Raw genomic sequence first — 21,832 nt, forward strand, 5'->3', positions numbered from 1 at the left:
CAGCTGCTACATAATGCAAATCAAGACGGTTAGCGAAACCAGATCTGAAATTCCTCGCCGTTCTGTAAAAACGCCTCGCGTCACCTCACATTCTGCGATCGGCTCATGTCTGGCCAGTTTAGTCTGAGGTAGAGACCAGACCCATTGTCTGCTTTAGCAGTTGCTTTAGCAGAGCGATGTTCGCTGCTGCGGCATCACTGAATTCTTCGCTTTCAAGCACTTGCCAACCTTTCCTAGACGTAGTTCGAAGCCCGTGCTGAAGCATAAAATTACCAGAGGTATTCACACGTAACACGTCTTTCCATGAAGCAAATCATTGCGAATACACAGCTTGGACCCTGAGAACGCCGGACAAGAGAGATGAAAGTTGAGGCATCAAACATTAACTACCTCCTAATTGGTGTTGATATGTTAACAAAAACCCGAACAGGTGGGCTCAAGGAGACCCTTGTGTGATGACGAACTCTCTAAGGATCGGCGCTCTTAATGTTGCAGTCGAGACAACTTTTCTACGAGGAGCAAGGATTAGGAATGAGCCCAGTCACATCGCGATGCTGTTTCGACGGCTTTGAAGGCCAAGTTCAGACAACGCGCTCTGCAGAAACGAGTATGCGCGTGCTCCTCATATTCGAAGGATGAAAATAGGCGCTTGTTTGAGAAAGACGTTCAGAGGACCTGGTCGGTTACGCAAGGAATACAGAACATTGGCAACAGCGTAGCAGCGAACGCGCTACGGCCTGCGTTACAGGTGCGGACAGATGTAACGGATGCTGGGGTAGCAGATCGGAGGCGAGCCCAAGACGGCATGATGTGGGATAAATGACATAAAATTGTGCATCGATCTGAATAAGACGGTGCATATGCTGTTTTTAGCACGCCCGCGAGTCAGGACGCAAGTGGATCCCGCGTCGTTTTTCCCCCCTCTACACCAACATGCAAAGTTCATGGCTTCCAACCCGCCAGGATCCTGGCTCCTTCGCGAGACTGATCACACGAGATCAGCTATGTGGGCCGTAAGAAGGCGAAACTGTGCTCTAACATGCCACAATCATGTCCCCTGGATCAAGACACTTTCGAAAAGCCACATTCGGTGAATGTGCGATAAGGGAGGATTGATGAGTCGCCCGCATCTGCACCGCTTCTACGTCCCTGGACTTCAGCTCTCGGTGACGGGGAGGCAACAATTCGTTCCGGCCTTGAAGTCCCATTGAAACGAAACCATCTTGCAGAATCTTGACGATCACGAGGCAGGTTTCAATAACAGTCCATTGTTCTTGGGCGATAATCTCTGGTTGCCTGGACTCTGGGAATTTCAGTGCGCCACTTGCCAGGCCAGTGTTACAATCCTGGGCCCGGAACTGAAACGGATATCGGAGGCGAATTGACCGCAATCTCATAAGCAATACTAATTCGCGCCTCGTCCATTCCTCAGACGGCTCCAAGCTTCTTCATATGCTCGACTCAAAGCGTTCGCTTCCGCTCTCTACATTCATTGTATCTGACATAGGGCATCTATGAGCTTTTTATAGCATCACCGCCAGCTGACTAGCTCCAAATACGCGTCCCCCCCCCCCGCGCCTATTATCGCTCGAAGAGCAATCAAAACATGCAGGGCTTTCTACCACGATTTCGGAGGAGGATTGATAGAAACAGCTGGGTACCAGTTGGGGAAGGGGACACAATGTCGACTTCGCGAAGCAATTCCACCGTCGTTGGCGCTCGACTTAATGGACCTCCAAATTTTGGCGATCCGGTGCTACCACAGTCAAGTCCTCCACCTAGCTATGTGCAAGTGCGGAGCGTCTCCAGACGAGAGATTGGCGGCTTTGTGGTTCAACATGGTGCTTCACAAGATCATTCACTGCCTACGTCAGACTCGGAGCAGGGAAGATCAACTCCGCCCATTGTGACTGGCACGGTAACAAATTTGGAGGACATACGACACACGGAACAATACGTTCACTTGAACAATCGAATATCGAGTGTACCTAATTATCCCGTACTGCTCGAGGGCGCCCAGACCCCGAGGAGGGAGAGGTCGCAACGGCGATCCTCAGTTGCAAGCACCAACACTGCAGGCTTGCTGATATCTGTCGGCTCTATGCCAGGATCGGAACCTTTCGACGAGAGTTCCCTAAGGACCTCTTATGCTGCAGGTTTTTCTGCTGCGTATAATTCACACGAACCTGTCTCTCCACTTCTGTCGCCATTGTCGCCCTTTGAAGCAGCTACTGCTCAGATCATGACTGTTCAACGAGTGAGAAGAAGTACTCAACGCATCGTTGTCTCAGACTAACAGACTATGTTAGGTCAACAGGTCGTCTACCATCAGCAGTCCTCCATCGCATCAGCCGTCATGGTCTGTTGACACGGCGTCAAATTTCGCCGACCGCTGGAATCCACCCAGTCAAGGTTACTATTCTCCTGAATTAGAAGACCAGCCATTTGTGCGACCGAGTCAAACATGGCCTTCGCCATCTCTGGAGCAAAGAATTGCTCGGTTGCAGGCGGACCCGCGAATGCACTTCAGCAAGCCGCGAGAAGGTGCAAGAGACATCAATTGTCCACCAACACCACCACCCAAAGATCCGGGATACGTTGCTCGACGGCCGACCAAGAAATCCAAAAGCCGTGGCCTAGGCAGCTTGCGCAAAGCGCACTCCACGCCAAATCTGTTACTCTTCCCACGCACGGAGCAGAATAGCCATGGCAGAACCCGATCGCATGGACAACCAAGGCAAGAGTGGGGTAACGCCGTTGCCACAAAGGCACCTGCTCCCAAAAGATACTCGTCTTTAAGAAAATCATCTCAGATCTTGAATCTGTGCGCAAAGTTTATCCATAGATCTGTACCTCGGATTTCTGTTTCAGCTTGAAGTCCATAGACAACGCCGGCCAATCGTCGGTTTATGTGCCTGGCGATGCGAGCATCACCACAAGGTTGGAGGGCGATCATCTGTGCCTCGTCTTGCCTCCATCCTTCAGAAAGTAGTAAGCGGACTGTCACTTTGTACATAGCCCTGATAAGCCGGCGGCAACATGCTTGTGCAGCGGCAGATCGCAGCTGGGGAATTTTCATCACGAGGCACTTCACAGCTTCTGAAGATCGTAGCTAGGAAGAAACTATCACGAGGTCTTTGATGGCATTGCTAAACGTTCTTGATCGTCTAATCAACGCCTGTAGAAGGCAAATATGCTGCGTCTGACTGTCAGATACGTGTGAGCACCACCAAGTTGACGTTTTATTCTCGCGCATATGACAAGAGTCTATGGATAGCTCGAAACAAAGGCAGTGCTCGCTTACTTAAGCACTTCTTTTATTTGCTACATCCTGTTTCAGTCGTGAAACCGTGTACAAATGGGGAATGCTGGTTTCCGGATGACAGTTTTTCACGAGGCTGAGGGATTATGGCATATCCGTTTTGGGCTACTTACCGGACGCCGGCTGCGCTCGTAAAGCACCGCTTAGAAGACGTGTGTACGAGCTCGATTGACAACGCGGCAGACACTCACCGTTTTCAGGAAGACCTGCGTGGCCGGGCGTTGCGATGACGCATAGGGCAAATGCACGATCGGGAATGCTGGGAAAAGATCGGAGGGGCAACCAGCAAGCTTCATCCTCGCTCGTCGACACCCACCGCTCCAAAGGACGACCCATTCAGCTCCATTCCAGCGACGAATCATCGCATGTGTACTGCATTTCATTCAGCGTCGCTAGGTGGGAGTTTTCGCGATCGGTCCACACCAAACAGAGGGGAGCTGACGAACTACATGCACGTCAATAGTCTTTCGGCAGTTTGGCATTCACGAGATAGTGTACAACACCAGGGGCTACGTGCTGCCATTGGCCGCGTGGTAGACACCGGTACCGTTCTTACATGGATGCTTACCAGGCCCCCATGGACCATTGTCCGGATCTCTACGGCGGAACTACTACTCAGCCTCGAGGATTGCCTGATTACACACCGAGCCATGCATCATCGGTACGATTTATTTAACTGTCGCCGCGCGGAACCCCGCCTAGCCTTTCCAATACCACTTTCTCCCAACATTGCTGTCGCTTCTCAATTATGTTTTTCGGCGCCATACGTGTGTGCCCTCCGCATCAAATAAACTTTGGACTATGACGAGACCCCACCAACTGCCTGCCATGGAAGGCTTTGCGCCCGGAGCACATGGCTCTGATGCTCCCAGCCGTGCGAATAAATTGCACAAGGCAGAGCATCGACGATGGAACAGCGATCCAGAGAAGAAAATAGCGCAGATCAAGCCGTTTGCATACGAGTATAAATTCGAAGATGGACGGTTGGCAGGACTGGCAGAATATCACCCAGACGATTACATGCACTACAGTTCCTCGCGGAATCCCTCAACAGCAGCCTCGAGGAATCAATCGTCACGGACATCGAGAGAAGACATGCGATCTCGGTCTTCAAATGACAATAGAAAGTCTTCGTCGTCCACCCAGACTTCGAACACATATCAGACTCCTCCCCCCTCTCCTGGAAGGATCGATGGCCTGAAACGCGCTCTAACCCTGCATAGCTTAAAAAGAAGAGCAAGTACAGAAGTGAAGAAGACTCCACCGCCGTCACCATACTCACCGCGGCCTGAGATCGAGCGGCTGGCGGCTTCATTCGGTCGGAATGGGCCTCAACACATTACATCACCAATTCCTAGTTTGCCTAAGCCGAAGCCAGTAGGCATGTTTGAACACCCGAGAACGGCGCCTCAGCCGCCATCGAAGGACGGAGAGTCGCGACACGTAGCAGCTCCAAAGTCATATACCACCCTCCACAGGAAGAACTCGAGCCATGATGGGGTATTGGCGGTAAGGACACCGTCTACATCCCCTCGCTTGCCAGAAACCAGCGGCTTCCTGGTCTCCAGGAGGAGCACAAAGAGCGTCCCAGCGCAAAAGGTAGCTGACCCTTTGATCGAGGAGAGACCAGCGCCTCCGCTATTGCGACGCAAAACATCAAAGTTCATTGAGCATATCAAAAAGACGGAGAAGAATCTGGCTGGGCCTGCGGAAGGAAGGGCAGAAGAGATTCCACCAGTACCGCCTATGATCTTGCGTGCGTCCGAGCTCATTTTGCCTATCCAGGGTGCCGAAGAACTCTCGTCCACCGAGGCAAGGCCTCCACGGTCCCCAAAGTCCCCAACGGTAAGATTCGCCTCTGCCACTCCAAGCCCCACGGCAGGAGCATTTCAGCCGGGAATTACGAGCAGGGCACCGACCTCGATAATGAAGCCGACATCGCCAAACGCGGATAGGGAAATCCTGCAGACGTCGACGGGGCTCAGACGCTCGGCGACAATGAAAGCACTTCCACCGATCCCGACGCAAGTGGTTCGGCGCTCAATGTCCACGAGAAACCCGTCTTCCATTGTTCCGTCTCCAATCACGATGGACCTGTGCATGGCTGAGGTTAAACCAGTGGCTTACCAACGCATTGTGGCACAAGGTCACGCTCGTATGGTATCCTGCTGATCTGCTCATGTAATCTTTGTTTTTTGATATGTTAGCGTGGTGTTGGAGGATTGTGTCGAATTGAGCAGAGGAATTGGGACAAAAATAAACGTTGTAATCTGTTTATAGGTACAGCCGCTTCAGGCCGGCGTACCCATACGTTGTAATCTATGGCCTAATTTTTTAACTTGTACGAATATAACGCAGCGTTTTAACCGCACGAATACCTGCACAGTCCATTCTCCCCAAAGCCTTAGTCTTGCTAAGATCAACGGTAGTGTGATAAAAGTCACCGACCCCTAATTGCACTCAATTCGACTCACTCGATCAAACAGAACGGCTTTTGAGGGCTCTACGTTAAACGCACGACTCGAGATGTACTACAGCCTGAAGAGTATGAGATAGTAGCAATACATTATTTCACAGATTGAGAACTCAAGCATGCTGCGGCGTCGTCGGCTTCGTCGGTGAATATCAAGGGCAGAGATGAAGACCTGGGGCGGCGCACGTGCACCCGCTAGGCCATATCTGGTTGGGCTGTGCTAAGAATACTCTGTTTGCCTCACCATCTTGCGGTCGAGGTTTCAAGCCTGAACCGTCCCAGAAAAGGGTAACCCTCTGACCATCTTCGTCACGTAACGATGCCACGATTTCCACCCTCACGTCATCGCGACAAGACGCTCAGTTTGAGCCGATTAGTTTGCATCCCGCTCCCGCGGTGTTCTAGCTGAGGGAGGGTCCAGCTGAGTAGTTTGTATACTCAGCCAGACAGTCCCGCCACTGCGAGTGGTGCGTTCGTAAATTGGAGTCCAGCTGGTCGTCACCGAAAATAAGAAAAGAACCCGCCTTTTGATGGTCTATATTTGCAGAGCCTAAATACCAGAATTGCTGGAATCTTGGCGAAGCTGGCCGTCGCTTTCATGGCTCAGTCTATCCTAGCGTCGTCAACGGTCGACTTTGGTCCAGATCTTTCTGTAATACCACTGCAGGCGGATCTGGTGCAACAAAGAGGATCCCTTGCCTCCAAGTGGTCGGAACCAACGGAGAGTGTCAGTCAGGCGACGAAGGAGAAGAATAAGGTCCCGGTGCTTTTCGACGCAAGGGAGACATGCACACTCGTTCGACGCAGGGTGAGATCGTCGTGATCTAAGCACACTTAAATCCTAAGAATAGCATGCGGGAGGCGTGGCGCAGCTCCTGACAAAGGCTTCCCATCTTTTCATCTGCTTCTGCTAAACACGCACCCCGGCATACTAGCTTTGCCTTTGCAGTGTTCAGGTTGAGCGTGTTCTTGTCAAGCTACGGACACGCACGAGACCAGATGAGCACAATGCCTGACCGAACGGGCAGATCAAAGTGGCAACGACGTGTGCTGCACACAGTCTTCGACTGATACTGCGTTTTGCACCTGTTGGAACAAGTGCAATGCAACTCTTGACCCCGGGAATTGCATGGCTGCAATCGATCCGGGCACTTAGCATCCACTCCTTCGCCTATACTTATTAGGCGCAAAACATTCCTTTAATAATTGCAGATCGACTAACTATAAACCGTTTCTCCTCCCCCCTCTCCTTGGCTCGCTCGTATTGAGCAAGTGGACTCCGTCCTCCTGGCCTATTCTTTGACCACGGCGCGCAGTCCAGGAGCTGAGCCTGGCAATTGAGGTGTCTGTATAGAACCGTCAGGGCCAACAAACGATCTCTTCTTGTCTCCGCCTGGCAGGCTCCTTTTTTGGCTTTCAATTGCCGCCTCCGCCACAGCACTACGGACCATATCATGCCCCAACGTCCGATTGCCTAGGGTCCTCTAAGTAGACGGGAACACCCGCGACCAGCTCGCATTCGCTCTGTTCAATTGTACGTCTGGAGTTATCATTTCATCAAATTCCACGGGTCATAATATTCTTTCGCTGTCCGCACTCTCTACCATCTGGTTTGTCAACGTCCCTTATGCAGACATGCGAAACAAGAACCCATCAACACTCGGCAGCGATTATACTTACTGCCTTGCCTCGCGTCTCTAACAATCATGACCAGCTCCCGGCCGTACAAATTGAACCGCCAGCATCACCAACTCGGATGTCACCCAGGAGGTTGTCATGGAGAAGGAGACGAGATACGTCGACATCGTCGCAAGCGTCTGCGCCCGAGCCCTATCACCAAGTGATCCAGCCGCAGTTTCAACCATTGCACCGATCGATGAGCGATTTGTCGCCTGTCAGTCCGCTAGCCGATAGAGAAACCTTTATCAGCGACCTCGGTAGGGGGTTCACTATATCAGGATTCTCGCGAAGGCATGCATCTCAAGACTCGACTCTTGTTAACACTCGACAAGAATATGTTGCCTATAGACCATACTACCAAAGACCAGAGCCCACCTTATTATCGGGACCGCCGCTGATAACGTCGTTTGTGGAGGATACGTCAACGTCGGTAGCTCCTCACACAACGCAGTCCACCACGCCGTGGCCGATGCGTGTGGACAGTATGGCGCAATCGTACGGCCTCCAGCCCACATACATGGGCTTCAACCCGGTTGAAGGCAATGGTTACCAGGAGCGGGGATACGATCCGAGCTCGCAGAGCCAACTCTCCGCGCAGCACACATTTATGACTTCGCCCACGAGCTACTCCGGATCCAGTGAGGTCGTGGTGGAGAGGCGTGCGCACAATCGGGCGAGGTTATCGCGGCCGGCGGGGACGCTGCACTTGACGTATCCACCTACCTCGTCTCCGCCCATGCGACGGGACAGCGAAGCAATTGACGAGTTCACGTCACCTACGGACTTCGCACTCTTCGCCGAAGCAACGTCGTCGCTCGACATCTCGCCCGCGCCGTCACCCAACCCGGCGATGGGTGGCGGCTGGTCGCGCACACCAGAGCCTAGCCCTGCACCCGCGCCGGTCAGCTACGCGCCCGCAGCGCCGTACTCGCGCCCGCAACCGACCGCCGTATCATCGACACGCTTGGCGGCGCCGCTGCCGCCGCTGCCTACGCAGACGCGATCCCGCAGCTCTCCTGCCTCGGTCCCGGCAGTGCGACGGCAAGCCAGCCAGCAGGAGATGATCGCCGAGGCGCTCGCCGGCCTGGGCATCGAGGATCGCGTCGGCAGCGATGACGACGAATTACCCAACTATGAGCAGAGCCAGGCTGAGGTCATGGCCGCGAAGCGGAGGGAGGCAGCTGCTCGGGCGCGGGAACTGGACGAGGCCTGGATGCGCTCGCGGCGGCGGGGAGGCTGAACACCATCCTCCTCCTGCTCCTCTTCCTTATCCTGATCCTCTCCTTCCTCCTTAGGGGTTCCATCCTTCTTCCCAATCCGTAGTATTTGATCCTCTTTGCACACGAAGCGTTGCATTTCCCCTCAAAGCCGTGATATCCCTTTTCCCCCTTTCGGATTTTATTTTTGTTTCTTTTTATTTCGCCGTCTGTTCGAGTTTTCCAGCCAGCACTGTAGCGTTCCGCGTCTTTCATTGTCATACGCCGGGCAAAATTAGGGTGTGAAGTTCAGGTGCCAGGGAAAAAAAAAAAAAGAGAGAGAAAGAGAGAGAGAAGGAAGAATGAGAAGGGTGGCGACGAGCTTCGCCCTCGGCGCGCATTTCCCTTCGTCTACCTTGAGCGGGATGCACGTTTCGCGGGTTGCAGAAACGTGGTCTTCACGCGCGTCTGCGGCATCTACAGTGGCGGCGGGCTCGGAACGGAGAGAGGCTGCTCGCCAGCGAATGCCACCACCCGCCCCCCCCCTTTTTTTTTTCTTTCTTCCAATGTAATAGTAGTAGCCAGTCGCTGCTCTTCCAGTCCCTGGACGGGCAAATCGATTCGATCAAAGCGAGGCGGGCGATCTTGTGCGCGAAGAGAGTGGGGTGGCTACAAGATATATATCCATATATATATAAGTATATATGCCTCATCCTCCCTCTCGAATCTCCCACGGCCCATTCCTCCACGCTCGGCTTACTTTTCATCAAAACACTCCTCCGCTGCTTTGCGAATGGCTCCCAAGTTTCCTTTTTTCGTTCTCGCTCTGGGCACTGGCTGAGCTTTGCGAATCACGTTTCTTGCCAAAAAAAAAAGGTTCTTGACATCTTTGTGTCTGCCAGTCGAGGCAGAACGGTGAACAAAAGATGTTCGGACGTTTTTGTTAATTATGCTGCATCATGTAGATCCTCTCGAGCCTGGGTATACATATTTTGCTTTGGCCCCGAATATATAAAGTATAAAAAAAAGAGGAAGAGGTGGGGGAAACTCGCAAAAGATCTCAGTGTTTCCCATTCCGCACCCCTTGCCCGAAAACACCATGCTTTTTCGTCCTTGCGATCAAGTCAAGAACCCAGAAACCGAAGAACAAAAACCTCAAGGATGCTTGCGTATACCCCGACACGCACACGTCGTAATCGTAGCAGGAGTAGTGGTAGTAGAAGTAGTCATCAGTACTCCCTGCCAGTTCTAACCGCTCTTCCCAGTTAACAAATATGCCCGCTCCAAGCCTTTGACCAGCCCTCGCGTTTCCCGTAAGTGATGGTGACTGTGTAATGCGCCTACGGCGAAGTGTGAAGCTGTAGCGTCAATCTCCCAAAATGAAAAAAAGACCCAGCCCCCCTTTGATGTCGCCATCTCATCTCTAAGTATGTGGCCATTATTTTTTTTTTTTTTTGTTTCTGAGCTCCGTTCCGCCTTACCCCTCCAGATATTACAAAATTGGGACCTGACAAAGCGCAGGAATGTGTCAAAAGAAAAAAAAAAAAAAAAAAGAAAGGTGCGAAGCGGTATTCACCAAAGTTTGACGCCCATTCTCTTCTTGACGGCGGGGCTCACGTACACAAGCCAATCGTCGCCCGCGCGCAGATCCGTATTGCGCAACGCAACAAGCCCGTCAACCTCGCTCCGTTTCCGCTTCTCTAACCACCCTTTGCTCCTCGCAACCGCACGATCCAGCTCCGTCTCTGGTAGCATGTCCTCTCTAGCACTGTCAACTCGCACATGGCCGCCTCCCCCTCCTGCTCCGGTCGTCGTGCCTGTGCCCGCAGTCCCACTTCCGGTTCCTGGGAGCACTCCGGAAACGACCACGGCAGGCGGAGTTGTGGCGACACCTGCACTGGGAGTTCCCGGCCATTGGCTACCAAGCACGGGTAGATTAGTAGGCAGCTGGAATTGCGTGGGTGGCGGCGGAATGCTGACAATGCGTGGCTTCGTGTCCTCTTGCGCTGTGGAGAAGGAGACTGCGATGATCTTGAGTCGAGGATAGTCAAGTCCCAGGGCGGTGAACCAGCGAGACAGATACGACTGGGTAAGTAGCTGGGGATGAATGCAGTGAGCAACGACAGTCCGTATGCGCAGAGCGTTTGGGGTTCCTATGCTGGCAACGAACGAGGCGCTGTACGTCGGTTTGAAACCTGAAGAAGTGGGTGTGCCTGTCAGCTTGGTTTTCTTGTCTGGGCGCGATGACGGATATGCTGGCCTGGATCTGCCGTATTGGGCTACGATTACAAACATCCCATGGTGTGTATGTACGGTGTGATATGCTTGGTGTGTGTTTGGCGGCACATGCGAAATGCAGCAATGAAAGGGAGGTGGCTTGGGTTTGCGTACGTACCTAGCGGGCCAAGAAAAAAAGTGTTGCTTCCGTACAGGATGGCAACAGCTTCGTGATAAGCCTGCGAGGAGGTGCGCAGTATGGCCGGGTATAGCTTCTTGCGCTTCTCATGTGAATACGGGCCGTGATGTCTGTTCAAGGTGGACGTATACAGATCAGCAAAAGGCTTGTTTGTTCGCTGCTCCTACGACAGTGCGCAACATACACGCATAAACACGTATGCACATACACTAGTGCATGCACAAAAACACTTAGGGATCTGTGTTTGTACAACTTGCCTGTGCATCCGTGCATGCGAGTATGGCGGAGAAGCTGAAAGTCTAAATCGGAGGACGTACCCAAGTCTGAAAGCGCAGTCGGTGACCAAGAGCTCCTCATAGATGGCATTGCGGATTTCGGGCGGCAGCCTCCAGAAGCCGCGTGTAGTGGAGGTATCGCCGCCGGCGTCCTCGAGCGTGTCGGCGTTGGGGCTATGTAGACGTTCGCAAGCAAGGGTCGAAGCGTCCAGCACGGCGTCGCCCATTCTGTTTCGATGGCCAGTCTCTTTTGAATTTGTTTCTTCAGTATGCGAGCGCTCCCTTCTCCTTCTCTTACTTGCCCAGAAGAGGATTGGAGGTCGAAGCGAGCAGAGAACGGAAAGCGCAAAAAGACGGCGGCGGATCGGGTTGTCCCCTCGCTCGAAACAGCAGGCAGACGAAGTGGGAGGTGATGGCGGTGGCGGAGGCAGGAGGCGCACGAACGAATGACGGTTAGCCACAGAACCAAAGAGAGATTGGAGAGGGCCCAGAGAGGGGGAGAAGAAGAAAAATTGGAACGAGCAAAAAGCGAGAGGAAAGCGGAGAAAGAAATAAAAGACACAGAGCGCGAGAGAGAGAGAGGAAGAGGGAGAGTAGCTGGAGCGAAGGGCAGAGCGAAAGCCAAAGAGAAAGTAAAGCGAAGAAAGAGGATCCCGAGGTGGGAGAGCGCAATGCGAGTAGGAAAAGGCAGAGACAGAATGTAAAATTGTTTATTGGGCGCAAAATGAAGAAGGGGCGGCCGCGTTCCCGTTTTGTGTCGTGTTGATAATTGCTCTCATTAAAAGGCGACGTTTTGGACGGTCGACAGGGGCCGGTGGAAGACTCGTCGGTGGCTGCAGCGAGGCAAAGACGAGACGAGACCAGAGCGGACGAGCAGAGCAGAGCGCAGCGCAGCGCAGCGCAGAACGACGGGCCTTTGGCTCAGAGGCCCGCGGCAAGGCTGCACCACGACGGCGCCATCGATTCATCATGTCACCAGTTCCGGTGATCACAGCAGCAACAGCCACAACAAAACAGCGTCCGCTATCATAGGCCAGAGGCCAGGCCGTCAACAAATAGAGCCCGGAGATGCAGGCCAGCCAGCAACGGCCAGTGCGGCCGAAGAGACGCAAGCGGAGGAAGGAGACGGAAACACGCGACGCAGAGCACACGGACAGACGCATGGCACGGCGGGGAGCATGGCATGGTCAAGGGAGGCGTCCGGTGCGAGGGAGGACAAGAAGCAAGCAAGGCGAGCAGCAGGACGAGCCAGACACGGGCGTGCAGAGCCAGCGGATACGAAGACGGTGTGTGTGTGCGTGACCCATGATGCACGGTGCCCCGGTGCGGCGACGGGACTCGTTCGCGAGCAGAGGCCTTTCAATTCGTGGGCCGTGATCAAGCAGGCAGAGAAAAGACGACGGGGAATCGACAAAGGGCACGAAGCAAAAGACGCGAGTCGAGATGGGACGTGACCAGGCGATGGACGCAACGGCAGAGCCGGGCAGCAATCTGAACTGCCACCCATATACGTATCACAGCACAGCCTCCACCCGCGCAGCCCTTTTTCTCTGCTGGAGCCGTCCTTTGTCGCCGTCAGCGTCCACCGTCCCCTTCCCTCCGTGTGGTGTGATGGGCACTGACAGACGGCAAACGGCAATGATGCGGAACGGAGCCCCGCCAAGAGACTCGACCCGAAGCCCACGGCTTTTGACGAGAAAAGTAAAAATAAAGGAAACACGGAGGACCAAGACAAGACGAGTGCATACTCGGGTGGTGAGTTGACGACGAGAGAGGCGGATGATAATCAAGAACGATCCACTCGGTCGTTAGCGGCTTCGATCGCGCAAGTGCATTGGTCCGGCTAAGCAGAGGGCGGCGATGGGCCAAAAGCCAGAGGAGGAGCGCCGCGCGAGAAAGGGCACAAGCAAGCTGGTGCACTGAAAAGATAAGCCGCAGGCGTTGTGCCGGTCTAGCATTCGCGGGCTCTGTGCTCAGTTCTACGCGCCGGAGCTCGCGGACACGGGGGGCCATTGATGGAGGAGCATCCGCCCATGGTTGGGGGAATATAGTGGGTGTTTTGGGGGGGGCAGTTTGTTGTTGGCGGGGCAAATCGTCAACGCGCTCAGCGACATCATCGCTCAAGCCCAGCGCCGACCTCGCCAGCGGGGACTTGCAGAGGACCCTGAGCGGGTGCTGTTGGAGGGGCGAGGGCGGGCGGAGGAGGGAGGGGTGGAGGCCCCCCCGTCACGACGCCGCCCAGGGACCCCTCTGCGCCAAATTCGTACTAGAAAAAAAACCATCAGCCAGAGGAGTCATAGAACAGTCAGAGCACCCAAAGCGCAGTCACTCTGTTCGCCGGGCCCACGTCCGCCCTCCTCGTCTCCAATTGATTCTTCATACACATCCCTCTACGTCGGCCTGCTCGTCTCTCTTGTCCTGCTCGCCAATTGTCCCCCAATTCGTCCCGTCGCGCAGGCACCGAGCCCGTCCGACCTTTTTCGCTTCCCTTGCTTGCCCTTCGCCACCTGTGCCGACAAAACCCTCCTCCGGCCACATCCCACCGACCCGTCACCGCACACGACAGAAACCGCAGCCAGACACCGCAGCGGAAGGAACGAGCACCACAATGGCTTCGGCGCTCAAGAACACGTTTGCACAGTGCAAAAAGGAGGGCCGGGTACGTGCCGGTTCCCGCCTGCCTTTGCCGCCGGCGGGCGCGAGAAACGCCAGCTGACAGACGAACCACAGCCCGCCCTCGTCACGTATGTCACCGCAGGTTACCCGACCATAGAAGAGACCCCAGACATCATGCTGGGCATGCAGGCTGGCGGCGCAGGTACGCATCCACCCGCCCACACGGTCACCCGCTCTACGCCGAATTGCACGCATGCGTACGAAACACATGGACATTGGACACAAAGTTCTACCCAGTCGCAAGCGTCCTACGTCCAGATTCATCTGACGCAATCTCTTCCCCCAACCTCGCCCTCTATCTCCCCTTCTCCTCCTCCTTCCGCAACGGAGCGTGTGCGCGTAATGGGTTTCCAGTCTCCTCCTCGCTGACCTGTCCCCGCAACAGACGTGATCGAACTCGGTGTCCCCTTCACAGATCCAATCGCCGACGGGCCAACCATTCAAAAGTCGAACACGGTACGGACGGCAATCTCCACTTCCCCTGCCTCTCTTCCCACGCACACATACACATGCATGATGCTTCCTGCTTTCCCTTCCAACCCATTCCTCCGTCTAGCCTCTCCCAGTCCGTACGTCTCCGTTGCTGACGCGGCGCCCCATACGACCAGAAAGCGCTCGAAAATGGCGTAACGACAGCACACTGCTTGGACATGGTGCGCACCGCCCGCGCCAAGGGCCTGACTGTGCCCGTCATCCTCATGGGCTACTACAACCCCACGCTGAGCTACGGCGAGGAGAAGTTGATGCGCGACTCCAAGGAGGCCGGCGTCAATGGCTTCATCATGGTCGACCTACCGCCCGAGGAGGCCGTCAAGTTTAGAAATTATTGCGCAAAGGCCGGGTGAGTTACTCCTTCTCTGTCCCACCTGTGTTCTCTGTCTCGCCCCTGCCCGTTGTACACATTTCGCAAGCACGCACGTGCCCGTCAAGAGAAGGACGCACACAGGCGCGGTGCCTAAGCAGTGTCGTCCAATGGGCGGAAAGCGGGGCAACGAGCGCGTCGTCGTCGTCGTCGTCGTCGTCGTCGCTATCATCCTGGTCCTTTTTGGTCGACGTTGCCTTGGGCTAACAAACCACGTCGCCTCCACAGCCTCTCGTACGTTCCCCTCATTGCTCCCTCGACGTCCGACTTCCGCATGAAGCTGCTCTGCCAGATCGCAGACTCGTTCATTTACGTCGTCTCGCGCATGGGTGTCACCGGCGCAACCGGCACCCTCAACGCCGCCCTGCCCGAGCTGCTCGAGCGCGTGCACAAATACTCTGGAAACGTCCCCGCCGCCGTCGGCTTCGGCGTAAGCACGCGCGACCACTTCCTGAGCGTCGGCGCCATCGCCGAGGGCGTCGTCATTGGCAGCCAGATCATCAACGTGCTTTCGTCCGCGCCCGCCGGCCAGCGCGCCGCCAAGGTTGCCGAGTATTGCACCATGATCACGGGCCGCGACCCGACCCAGCCCGTCACAACGCGCGAGGTCGGCATCGTGGAGACGATAGCTGCCGCCAAGGAGCCCGACGGCGTGCACGTCGACGGCGTCGTCACCAGCAACGGCGACGGTCCCGGTCTGGTCGAACAGATAGAGGCCCTGAACACGGATGGCTTCCGCGACAAGACGCTGCTGCCCCCGCGCTTCGGTGAGTTCGGCGGACAGTACGTGCCCGAATCGCTGATGGACTGTCTCGCCGAGCTGGAAGCATGCTTCAACCAGGCCAAGGACGACCCCTCTTTCTGGGAAGAGTATCGCTCCTACTATCCCTACATGGGTCGGCCTGGCCAGCTGCACCTGGCTGAGCGGCTGACGGCGCACGCGGGCGGCGCCAACATCTGGCTGAAGCGTGAGGATCTGAACCATACGGGCTCGCACAAGATCAACAACGCGCTCGGCCAGATCCTGCTCGCCCGCCGCATGGGCAAGACGGAGATCATCGCCGAGACGGGCGCGGGCCAGCACGGCGTTGCCACTGCGACCGTGTGCGCAAAGTTCGGTATGAAGTGCACCATCTACATGGGCGCCGAGGACGTGCGGCGCCAAGCCCTCAACGTGTTCCGCATCAAGCTGCTTGGCGCCCGCGTCGTCGCCGTCGAAGCCGGCACCCAGACCCTGCGCGACGCCGTCAACGAGGCGCTGCGCGCCTGGGTTGTCAACCTCAGCACGACCCACTACATCATCGGCTCCGCCATCGGCCCGCATCCGTTCCCGCTCATCGTGCGCACCTTCCAGTCGGTCATCGGCAACGAGACCAAGGCCCAGATGCTTGAGAAGCGCGGCAAGCTGCCAGATGCCGTCGTCGCCTGCGTCGGCGGCGGCTCCAACGCCGTGGGCATGTTCTACCCCTTCAGCAACGACCCGTCCGTCAAACTGCTCGGCGTCGAGGCCGGCGGCGACGGTCTCGATACCAAAAAGCACGCTGCCACTTTGTCCGGTGGCACAAAGGGCGTTCTACACGGCGTACGCACATACGTGCTGCAGAACCAGCACGGCCAGATCCAGGACACCCACTCCGTGTCCGCCGGTCTCGACTACCCTGGCGTGGGTCCGGAGCTGTCCTCGTGGAAGGACAACGAGCGGGCCAAATTCATCGCAGCAACGGACGCCCAAGCATTCATCGGCTTCAGGCTCATCAGCGAGCTTGAGGGTATCATCCCAGCGCTGGAGAGCGCGCACGCCATTTACGGCGCCGTCGAGCTTGCCAAGACGATGAAGAAGGACGAAGACGTCGTCATCTGCCTAAGTGGGCGCGGCGACAAGGATGTTCAGAGCGTGGCAGACGAGCTGCCCAAGCTGGGTCCAATCATCGGGTGGGATTTGAGATTTTAGATACCAAAACACATGACCGAGGCGTAAATTTTTGTTCTTCGTTTTCCCTCTTGCGTAACGTCTCCATGTCTAGCCTTCTCAGCCAGTGAGCTCTGTAGTTCATGAAGGCCTGTTATCACTGACGGTGGGGAGAAGAAGAGAGAGTGAAAAAAAATACATGTGGCGTTTTGGGAAGAAAAGACAGGGAGACTTTGGGAGTAGAACAGTAAATTCAAGATTTTTTTTTCCCCTGCGCATTTCTCCGCCAGCTCTAACTTCTTGGGCCGAATTCCATGCTCTTCAAAACGCCTGGGTCTTCGCGTGCTGAATGTAGCCTCGCAGTTTTAGCCGTTCTCTCTGTTGATGAGGTACCGCGACCTCGTCGGATCGTCTAGCGTTTCCATTCGGTCGGCTACAACCCCCACGGCGTAGAGACAGTCGAGGAAAGCGCGCGTGGAGTCTCGACAGCACGTCGCGCTTGTCCGTGAGCTGGTGCGATGTGTCGGTTAAGTCGTCGTTGTCTAGGAGCGGCCTAGGCAATTCGGCAGCCAGCGGTCCCAGTAGACCTTTGCCGGCGGCGAGGGCGGACACGTCCGAGTCTGTCCAGCGTCGCCTTACTTCGAGGATAGAGAAAAACCTTCTGCGGGACGGCGGGGAGCTCGCAATCTCACAGTCGCGCTGTGAAGTTGCCTACTGAGCGCGTAACGTCAGAAGACGTTGGTGAAGTAAGAGACGGCCATGTCGGCGAAATCGATCCGCTTGTTGCTCTCCGTCGATGGTGACTCGATGATGTCGTCTTCCCCTAATCTCGTGCTGTTTCGGGCTATGAAGCGTAGCCCTTCGATTGTCAGCTCCGCAAACCTATGTTTCAGGCCAGAGCCTTCCAAGGCCACCAGTCTTAAGTCTCCGCGCTCTTGAAGTGACCCTGACGTTATGAAGAGCCTCAAGCAGCTTCGCTGAGATCGATTCTGCGTAGCTTCAATATAGCGTTTACAACCTGAAATCGAAAGACGCAGAGACTTCAACGTACGTTCATTGACGCAAAGGGTAGCCGTATTGGCTCAAGAATGTTTAACCGTGATAGGAGAAAACGCTCAGCATTTTTGTACACGCGCCTCAGAACATGACTTCATTTCGCCTCGAAAAAATTGTTACTGTCGTTGGGAGATGGCCGTGTTCGGCTGTTTTGAAACAAGGAACAACGAGATCGTTAGCGAGGTATCGCGGCTATGCAAACATACTCTTAAACGTTCCGAAGGAAATGCTAGCTGAACAACCTTCTCACCGGTGCTCTTCCGCTCTTTGTTCCACTGCCAAGACTGTTTCTCATACATCCGTAGTGAGTTACTCTCCCGTCGGGCCAAACTCTGATCGCACTGCCGCCAAATCTCTTGTAGCACACTCCACAAACACGCTCCTCATCGATCTTGAAGGCTCTATTTCGTTTCTCCAGCAAGTTCTCCTCTGTTCGGACCTTCTCCACACCCCTCAGTCGCGCCACGATCCTTTCCTCGTTGAGCGTCGAGTTTGCGGAGCGGATCCGTCCACGGAAATAGGACTCAAGGTCCTTTACAGGAAGTGTTGACGGGATGATTTCCAGGGTGCTAGATGCGGGCAGGCGAGCTCCGTGCTTGGAAAGAAGATCTAGCGCTGGGATCCAGTTCGGCTTATGAGGTGGAGGAGGCTGGAGATACAGGCTCAGCAAGGTGTGATATATGCTTGGCTCCACAGCATCATCCATGATGTCTGTGGAGATGGTGAGGTTCGTAGGGCCCCCGGTGCTTGGGGTCGGACTCTTTGTGGACAGGAGATACTGCTCGTTGCAGTACTCTTCGGCCTTGTCGTAGTCCTGGATCTGGAATACGTAGATCTGAAGAGCTTGCTTGTGGTTTCCCATCTTGCTAAGGACGATCGCCCGAGCTTCATAGAAATCTGGGTCGTCAGCTGGTAGCCGACCGAAGACTCGTCCTCGATGATACTGTGAACTCGATTTGAGAATCTTCTCAAGTCGTGTGCGCCAGTCTAGACGCAACTCCTCGGAATCAAAGCCATCCTTCTCCCGTAGTCGGTCAAGGTACAGGTCTATCAGCCGCTGGTGAAAATCCGGTGTTAGGTCATTGAGCTCAAAGATGATGTGCTCTAAGTATCGCACTGCCAGGTTTGCATCAATACCTTGCAGAAACTCCACTACGCGATGTCTAGGCAAAGTTTCTGCATTCTCGGTATCAGCCAGAAAAATCTGCATACCTTCTTCTGGCTGCGACTTGAGCGGCCACTCAGCGAACTCCAGAATTATGTCAATCATCTCCGGAGGAAGTTGTTGCAAGTATCCAATCGTCCTCCGCGGGCCTTTCAGTTCTTCGGGAATGTCCGTATCACCCGCTTCACTCTTGCCAAAACGTGCCAGAACCTCCAACGCCTCGCGATGCAACTTCTTGCCGTGCAAAAAGTCAATGAGCTCGGCATACCGACCCGTCTCATCCAGCTTATCCCGCACAACCAGGGGGTCGCAGAAATTATTGATGCGGAAGAGCGAGCCAATAAGACGGGGCTGTTTCAACATATACGCCCTGAAGAGTGTCGTATCTACCAACTTCGCAACGTCGAGGAGCTCCTCCGACCAATTGACATCCTTTGTGTCGTCACCTTCGATTTGGATGTATTCAAAAAAAGGCGGGCGATAGTTCTTTGGTCTCTCCTCGGGTGGTGGCAATTCATGATGCAGGGTACCGTCAGGTTTTAGGTACTTCTGTAGGTCCACCCTTGACTGTGCCAGAAATCCAAAGAGCGCATTCACAGCTCTGTCTAAGTCCTTCCCCTCTAGGGCCTTGTCTGATGCTGGCGTGGTCTCGATCGCTTTACCCTTGACACTCATCGTCTCGCTGACATCGCCGGCTTTCCCGTTCTTGACAGATGAAGTGTCCGAGTCAGACTTCTTCTGCTCAGCCATCAATCTGCCGAACATGGACCTTCCAATGCTGCCTTGAGGCACAACTTTGGGCGAAGATGGAGTCGACTTAGTCATGTCCGATTTCTCCTCGTCAACATCTGCCTCCTCAACTTCATCTTCCTGAATCTTCGATAAATCACCGGCGATAGATCGAGGGTATAAGGCAATGACCCGCGCCGGAGGTGACTTTGCTTTCGAAAACAAGTCGAGGGCGTCGTGGTACCTGCGTGCTTCAAAAAGGCTCTGTGCTTTGAGCATTTGGATTTCACGCAGCCTTCCAGTTTTATCTTTGAGTAGCGTATCTTCAAGCATACCTAGAAGACTAACTGCTTCGTCATAGCGTCCCTGTTCTGTGAGCACGTCAAGTTGGCTCTCGTAATCGAGTGCTTCCATTCGCCAGACGACTCTGTCGCTTGCAACAAGGAAACCTTTGCCCGCATGTGCCAGACTAATATTGGGCTGTGGAACATGCAGTAGGTTCGCGTTGGGTACGTTTACTGACTGCAAAAGGGACAACGTGTCGGGGTTGCGGACTTCCAAGACACCCTTCGAAGGCGATTGCAGCGCCAACAGATAGGGATAAGAATATGCTATTGTCTCAGGTGCCTGAGACCACGGTACTTGCCGTTTATCCAGAGCTTTGCCGTCCAAGTCGATGAAGAGCGTATTCACGTCTTTTGCTAGCAGCATCTCACCTTCGCCCAGTCTCGTGGCCATAGGCCGAGGTACCCAACCTCCCATGCCCACGTACGACATGCCGGTAGAGCTCACGGCACCAAATCGAGTACCGGTCTGACCCGCAGCCTCATCAGCAGAGCTTGGCTTGATAATATCCGTCACCTCCTTAGACTCTGCATCAACCATGAAAAATCCGGGGTCCAGGCCCACAATCATCTTTGTGCCCGTTGCCCAGTGTAGCGACTTCACGGCCGCGCTCATAGTAATCTCTGTAACATCGTGGGATAGCTCCATCGCTTGCCACGACCAAATCATTATGCGCCTCTTAACTGCCACAGCCAATCTCGATACAATGTCCGGTATTCCACTTGTGGGATCCTTGACAATGTTACTTGTTATGGCGAATGTAGCCGCACCCTTGGTCTGCTCGAGGCGTTCCTGCAATGCGTACGTCTGTAGCTCGTGGATCGAAACATAGTTATCCGAAAGTGAGACGAGAATCCCAACCTCCTTTATGATGGCAAGCTGCTGTATAGGTTTCCGGGAGAACTTCTCCTCTTCTCGCAAAAGATCCACCGGTCTGACCTTAGGGCGTGGAGCATCCTCTTCGTCACCGTTGGTTGCGCCGTCGTGAGGGCCGGTCTCCGTCTCAGGAATTTCGTTGACGCGGTATATGCGCAACGAGCCCGTGTTAAGTCCGACGAGCAGCTTGTCGCCTAGAACCATTGTGTCAGTGGATCATCCACACATGTCAAAAGTCGTCAGATTGTTTAATACCATACGCAAGGATGGACTCTATCTTGCTCTTGTCGCGCTGCTTCAACTCGACAATCGGTCGAGCCGTGAAGGCGGACAGCATTATTACCTTTGTGAATCGTCAGTATGCCATGTAAATATTCACGCGACCATCTTTGCAGTCACAAAGACGTATGATGCATGCAAGGACGCCGAGGAGGTAGCCGCAGGTTGAAGCTCGGACGAGATTCATGTATGACGCCGCCAGTAGGCAAGGAATGAGTCCCTTTTATCAGAATCTCATATAAGAAACTCACCAGATCCAGCGTCCAATACGTACCTGCTTGATTCGCTTTGCAGTGAAATGCAACAATAGTTTTCATGCTATTTTGGGAATTGTCAGGAATGCTTGAGACAATCTAGCAGCATTTCCACTGAGCAGAAGGGCGGAATGCGAATATAGGTGAATCATTCCAGCTCCTTTTGCACTCAACAATCTCTTCTTATTGCTTCGAGCAGTGCGTGTTGGTAAAAGACGTGCTTTGCACTTGTTAAATAAAAACCTCTATGTCCAACATTTAAGCAGATATCATTATCTCCATCTCTGCTGGCCAAGGGCTCCCAGGACTGCAGTATCAC

The 21,832-nt window shown here is 54.5% G+C and overlaps 6 protein-coding genes across 7 annotated transcripts; 4 read left to right on the plus strand and 2 right to left on the minus strand.

Annotated features, from left to right (window-relative positions):
* Positions 1-1,681: 1,681 nt before the first annotated feature.
* Positions 1,682-2,876, plus strand: PV09_07268 (uncharacterized protein; the record flags this gene model as incomplete). Its single annotated transcript, XM_016361017.1, has 2 exons — positions 1,682-2,257; positions 2,310-2,876. 2 exons carry the CDS (start codon positions 1,682-1,684, stop codon positions 2,874-2,876), a joined length of 1,143 nt encoding a protein of 380 aa, XP_016211093.1.
* A 1,247-nt stretch (positions 2,877-4,123) lies between these two features.
* Positions 4,124-5,494, plus strand: PV09_07269 (uncharacterized protein; the record flags this gene model as incomplete). Its single annotated transcript, XM_016361018.1, has 1 exon — positions 4,124-5,494. The coding sequence occupies one exon, from the start codon at positions 4,124-4,126 to the stop codon at positions 5,492-5,494; it is 1,371 nt and encodes a 456-aa protein (XP_016211094.1).
* A 587-nt stretch (positions 5,495-6,081) lies between these two features.
* PV09_07270 lies at positions 6,082-8,983 on the plus strand (the record flags this gene model as incomplete). 2 transcript variants are annotated; one of them, XM_016361020.1, is made up of 2 exons in its annotated part: positions 6,082-7,329; positions 7,510-8,715. In XM_016361020.1, the coding sequence occupies exon 2, from the start codon at positions 7,552-7,554 to the stop codon at positions 8,713-8,715; it is 1,164 nt and encodes a 387-aa protein (XP_016211096.1). In that variant the 5' UTR covers positions 6,082-7,329; positions 7,510-7,551. The 2 variants fall into 2 exon arrangements, with proteins under 2 accessions (XP_016211096.1, XP_016211095.1); XM_016361019.1 differs by having other exon boundaries at positions 6,082-8,983.
* Positions 8,984-10,223: 1,240 nt separating this feature from the next.
* PV09_07271 (uncharacterized protein) lies at positions 10,224-12,228 on the minus strand. The gene is made up of 3 exons (XM_016361021.1): positions 11,405-12,228; positions 11,067-11,197; positions 10,224-10,866 (listed from the first exon to the last, which is right to left on the minus strand). The coding sequence occupies exons 1-3, from the start codon at positions 11,587-11,589 to the stop codon at positions 10,244-10,246; spliced, it is 939 nt and encodes a 312-aa protein (XP_016211097.1). The 5' UTR covers positions 11,590-12,228; the 3' UTR covers positions 10,224-10,243.
* Positions 12,229-13,660: 1,432 nt separating this feature from the next.
* PV09_07272 (tryptophan synthase) lies at positions 13,661-17,083 on the plus strand. Its single transcript, XM_016361022.1, has 5 exons — positions 13,661-14,021; positions 14,093-14,180; positions 14,424-14,494; positions 14,647-14,879; positions 15,129-17,083. The coding sequence occupies exons 1-5, from the start codon at positions 13,971-13,973 to the stop codon at positions 16,849-16,851; spliced, it is 2,166 nt and encodes a 721-aa protein (XP_016211098.1). The 5' UTR covers positions 13,661-13,970; the 3' UTR covers positions 16,852-17,083.
* A 620-nt stretch (positions 17,084-17,703) lies between these two features.
* On the minus strand, positions 17,704-21,418 carry PV09_07273 (uncharacterized protein). Its single transcript, XM_016361023.1, has 2 exons — positions 21,236-21,418; positions 17,704-21,174 (listed from the first exon to the last, which is right to left on the minus strand). Exons 1-2 carry the CDS (start codon positions 21,315-21,317, stop codon positions 18,095-18,097), a joined length of 3,162 nt encoding a protein of 1,053 aa, XP_016211099.1. The 5' UTR covers positions 21,318-21,418; the 3' UTR covers positions 17,704-18,094.
* Between the last annotated feature and the right edge of the window lie 414 nt (positions 21,419-21,832).

The sequence above is a fragment of the Verruconis gallopava genome (genome assembly GCF_000836295.1).
Source record: "Verruconis gallopava strain CBS 43764 unplaced genomic scaffold supercont1.28, whole genome shotgun sequence".
Classification (NCBI taxonomy): Eukaryota; Fungi; Ascomycota; class Dothideomycetes; order Venturiales; family Sympoventuriaceae; genus Verruconis; species Verruconis gallopava.

Bases quoted from the DNA above. Each gene is read 5' to 3' on its own strand.
- PV09_07271 (XM_016361021.1), bottom strand. From the start codon at position 11,589: ATGGGCGACGCCGTGCTGGACGCTTCGACCCTTGCTTGCGAACGTCTA. The intron at 11,198-11,404 runs GTACGTCCTCCG...CACCTTGAACAG, and splicing joins GACTGCGCTTTCAGACTTGG to ACATCACGGCCCGTATTCAC. The intron at 10,867-11,066 runs GTACGTACGCAA...CCACTTCTTCAG, and splicing joins TTTTTTTCTTGGCCCGCTAG to GTTTCAAACCGACGTACAGC.
- PV09_07272 (XM_016361022.1), top strand. From the start codon at position 13,971: ATGGCTTCGGCGCTCAAGAACACGTTTGCACAGTGCAAAAAGGAGGGC. The intron at 14,022-14,092 runs GTACGTGCCGGT...GACGAACCACAG, and splicing joins AGTGCAAAAAGGAGGGCCGG to CCCGCCCTCGTCACGTATGT. The intron at 14,495-14,646 runs GTACGGACGGCA...CCATACGACCAG, and splicing joins CCATTCAAAAGTCGAACACG to AAAGCGCTCGAAAATGGCGT.
- PV09_07273 (XM_016361023.1), bottom strand. From the start codon at position 21,317: ATGCTGTCCGCCTTCACGGCTCGACCGATTGTCGAGTTGAAGCAGCGC. The intron at 21,175-21,235 runs GTATTAAACAAT...CAATGGTTCTAG, and splicing joins AGAGTCCATCCTTGCGTATG to GCGACAAGCTGCTCGTCGGA.